At 39.3% G+C, this 3,489-nt stretch overlaps 1 protein-coding gene across 1 annotated transcript; it reads left to right on the forward strand.

The window, feature by feature from the left end:
• The first annotated feature begins 2,132 nt into the window (after positions 1-2,132).
• WDR89 (WD repeat domain 89) lies at positions 2,133-3,404 on the forward strand. Its single transcript, XM_009702471.1, has one exon. The coding sequence runs from the start codon at positions 2,154-2,156 to the stop codon at positions 3,321-3,323; it is 1,170 nt and encodes a 389-aa protein (XP_009700773.1). The 5' UTR covers positions 2,133-2,153; the 3' UTR covers positions 3,324-3,404.
• The last annotated feature ends 85 nt before the right edge of the window (positions 3,405-3,489 follow it).

Raw genomic sequence — 3,489 nt, forward strand, 5'->3', positions numbered from 1 at the left:
AAAATATTTTCTTTCTTAAATGTAAATTATTAATTTGCATGGGAGTTTAATAGTTTTGTGTTTGAGCAGTGTAGCAAGCGGTGTTTGAGAATAGTTTGCTTTATGTAATAGTTCTAGTAAAAGCTTGTTCCATTTGAGGACATACCCAGAAAAGTAAGTAAGGAGCAAGCTCTGTGGGTAGGGTTGTTCGCAGGCTAATGCCAGAAAACATGTTGAACTTCTTCGCTTCAGAGGGGAAAGGAGTTTCCACAGGATGTCTGCGTTTTATGGCAAAAATTACTTGTAGATGTGCTCTGAAAGGTTGCTTTGATGTAGAAGATTAACCTGGGGACCTCATTGTCAGGGTATTACTGAGGCAAATAACTCAGTGAGATTATTTGTGACTTGGGAATTAAGTTTTTATGAGTGTGCCTACTTAAGCTGTTTTTTAAGAATTTGCTTGTTTGTCACATGGTGTCATGAATATTTGTATGTACCAGACAGGAGCAGGGAAAGCAAAACCCTGAAACTACAAACAACACCAAGAAGGAGAAAAAAAAAGCAGAATGCAGTTTTGTCATAGCAACTTTTCCTTTGTTGCTGGTCTCTCATGGACCATTAAAATAATTACCCTTAAAGGAAGTAATACATGGAAACTTGCTCATTCCGTCCCTGAAAATCCAGCCTGAAGAATTTGCACAAAAATTTGTGATAAGACAGCTGGGAAAGCATGAGAGTATTTTCCTGCATTCTGGGTCTGCCTGATTTTTACTCCATTTCTGTTTGGATTTTTTCAAAGAGGGTCCTTTCATGTGTGTGGTAACTGGGATTGCATGCTGGCCTTGTCCTTAAGGAAATAAGGAGATTTTTGAGTACTGCTTTACGTGAAATATCTGTACCAGTGAGAAGTCACTAGAACCTGCTGTGATTCCCTCAATGTTCGTTTTTTTTAAACACAGAAGAGTAGTCTGACTGAACCTGTAGTTTTAACAGAAGTCATTCATGTGGATGGTTATGCTTAACACACCCCACCTATATCTTTCTTTTAAAAATGGTTGTAGTTTGTGAACTCACTAAAACCATGTATTGTTTATGATGGCAAATACCTCTTCTCAATTTAAATGCATCAGTACTTCTCTGACTCTAAATTGATGAAAGCCTTTACTGCAATTACAGAATTGAATTTACCTTTGTGTTATAGAAAGGAGAATTTTTTTTTTTGAGGGCACACCATCTTTTAGATGTGAATCCATGTATGAAAGAATTGAGAGAATATTGTTTAATTTTGGTCTTGCTTGGTAAAATTTGAATTTGTGTACATCACTGAAATAGTTTGCGTTTCTAGAAGGGTTCAGTAGTGCCAGAGAAGAATTGCCTCTGAGGGGAAGACTTTTATCAGTTGTGCTAAGAGCCAACAGTATGTGGTTTTATAGGAGGCTCAAAAAACATTTAGGTTCTTTGCCTTTTTCATCAATTCTCCTAAGGTGCTTAATTCCAGTAAATCCCACTGATGTCATGTAGCCTGTTTAGGTGGTCCGTGGTATACTGACAGGTGTTTATGTGCCTCATTGGGCACCTAAATACTTGTAAAATTTATCTCATCTGGCCATTTCAGGCTGTAGTTGTCCGTAATTTTGGTCTTGTTCTCTACCTACCCTTTGCACGTCCCCGAGCAGGAAAGTTCACCTAAGAAGTCTTCTGCAGTTGTAATCATGCAACCGTTTGTGGGCTGTGCCCCCTAGCAACTTTTTAGAACAAAAGTTATTCCTCCTCAGGTAGTAGTAAAGACTTCATTTTCTTTCCACTTGTGGAGAACATCACTTATCTTTATTATTTTTATAAAGTAAATAATAAATTTAGCTAAGTGACTTTCACAGGATTCACAGACAGACTTATTTAATCTTTTAAGGGGATTATATGATGTAGTGCTTACAGTCACAAGAGACTGAACTCCTTAACTTGGGGAGCTCTTTCTGGTTCTCTGTTTCTGTAAATGAGATTGTAGTGTGTAGGACATCAGGATAATTGAATTTTGACTTCATGCATCATTTCTATAGAAGATACTTTTTCATAGATATTTATAAAGCTAATATTATTTAAGAGTGTTATAATTAAAACTCACCTTGGATTTTATTTATTACAGGTTTCTGACAGCATTAGGAACAGCATTTGAGATGACTGCAGTGGAGAAGATCGAGGAGCAGCTTGCTAGTCTGCGCATAGCAAAACGTTCTACGTTAAGTGAGGAACCTGCGTATTTACTGGATATAGATGTTTCCAAACCTGCTCAGTCTGAAAGCAGTCGCTTTGTGGCAGTTTCGTGTTCCAGTAAGTCAGTTAGGGTATATAACAGGGAAACGTTAAACTTCCTACGGGAGTACAGTAGCCATCCTGGGATACTTAATGGAGTCAGATTTGCACATGCATGTGACAGCATAGTGTTTTCGGCATGCAGCGATGGTACAGTAAAATGTTGGGATATTCGTTTAGCCACTCAGAAAGCTGTGCAGATATTTAGTGGCTATCCTTCCAATGTTTTCATCAGTTTTGATATCAACTGCAGTGATCTCATAATTTGTGCTGGAACAGAAAAAGTTGAAAAGGACACGTTTCTGGTGTTTTGGGATGCAAGAGGCATTACAAACTGTGCCAGCACAACTAAAGAACCCCTGGGAGTCTATTCTGAAAGTCACAACGATGATATCACTAAAATATGTTTTCATCCTATCGAACCCAATTTGGTAGTTTCTGGGTCAACCGATGGGTTGGTTAACGTGTTCGACATTAACAAGGATAACGAAGACGATGCTTTGATATCAACTTGCAATTCAGATTCGTCAGTGAGTTTTATTGGCTGGTCTGGGAAAGATTATAAACAGGTCTACTGCATGACACACGATGAGGGATTTTGTTGGTGGGACATTGCTCAGTTAGATACGGAAGAACCAATAACACTGTTGCATGTTCTGGATGTCAGAGATGCAGTCTGCATTGAAAATGACAGGTTACATTACCTGGTAGGTGGCTTATACCATGAAAAGGCAGGCAAACTCTTTCTTATTGGGGGAACGTCCACAGGAAACATTCACCTGATCAGCTGCAGCACCGATGGACTGAGCCTGGTGGGTACCCTTTGCGGAGGACACTCTGCCACTGTTCGCTCTTTCTGCTGGAACCTGGCAGATGAGTCTCTGTTGACGGGTGGAGAGGATGCTCAGCTGTTGTTATGGAAACCCAGAGCTGTGGAAAGGTCCCTCACAAAGAAAACGTCGATGAAGATTGCTTCTTCCGTGCAGAAGAGAGTAAGAGTTCACAACAGCTCCCTCAAAAGCAAGAAAAAGTAAAATTCTGGAAGTGGGAATCTCTGCTGTGTAGAGTTTTTCTGGTGTTTAATCTTTCGGGCAATACTTGGCTGTGCTTTATTTGGAGGTATTCCGTGGAAAGAAGTATGATGCTTGAATTCTACCTGGGAATGTTTTTCAGTCATCAGAAGAATGCTTTTTTTTTTTT

This window comes from Cariama cristata, unplaced genomic scaffold (genome assembly GCF_000690535.1).
Source record: "Cariama cristata isolate BGI_N322 unplaced genomic scaffold, ASM69053v1 scaffold14146, whole genome shotgun sequence".
Classification (NCBI taxonomy): Eukaryota; Metazoa; Chordata; class Aves; order Cariamiformes; family Cariamidae; genus Cariama; species Cariama cristata.

Bases quoted from the DNA above. Each gene is read 5' to 3' on its own strand.
- WDR89 (XM_009702471.1), top strand. From the start codon at position 2,154: ATGACTGCAGTGGAGAAGATCGAGGAGCAGCTTGCTAGTCTGCGCATA.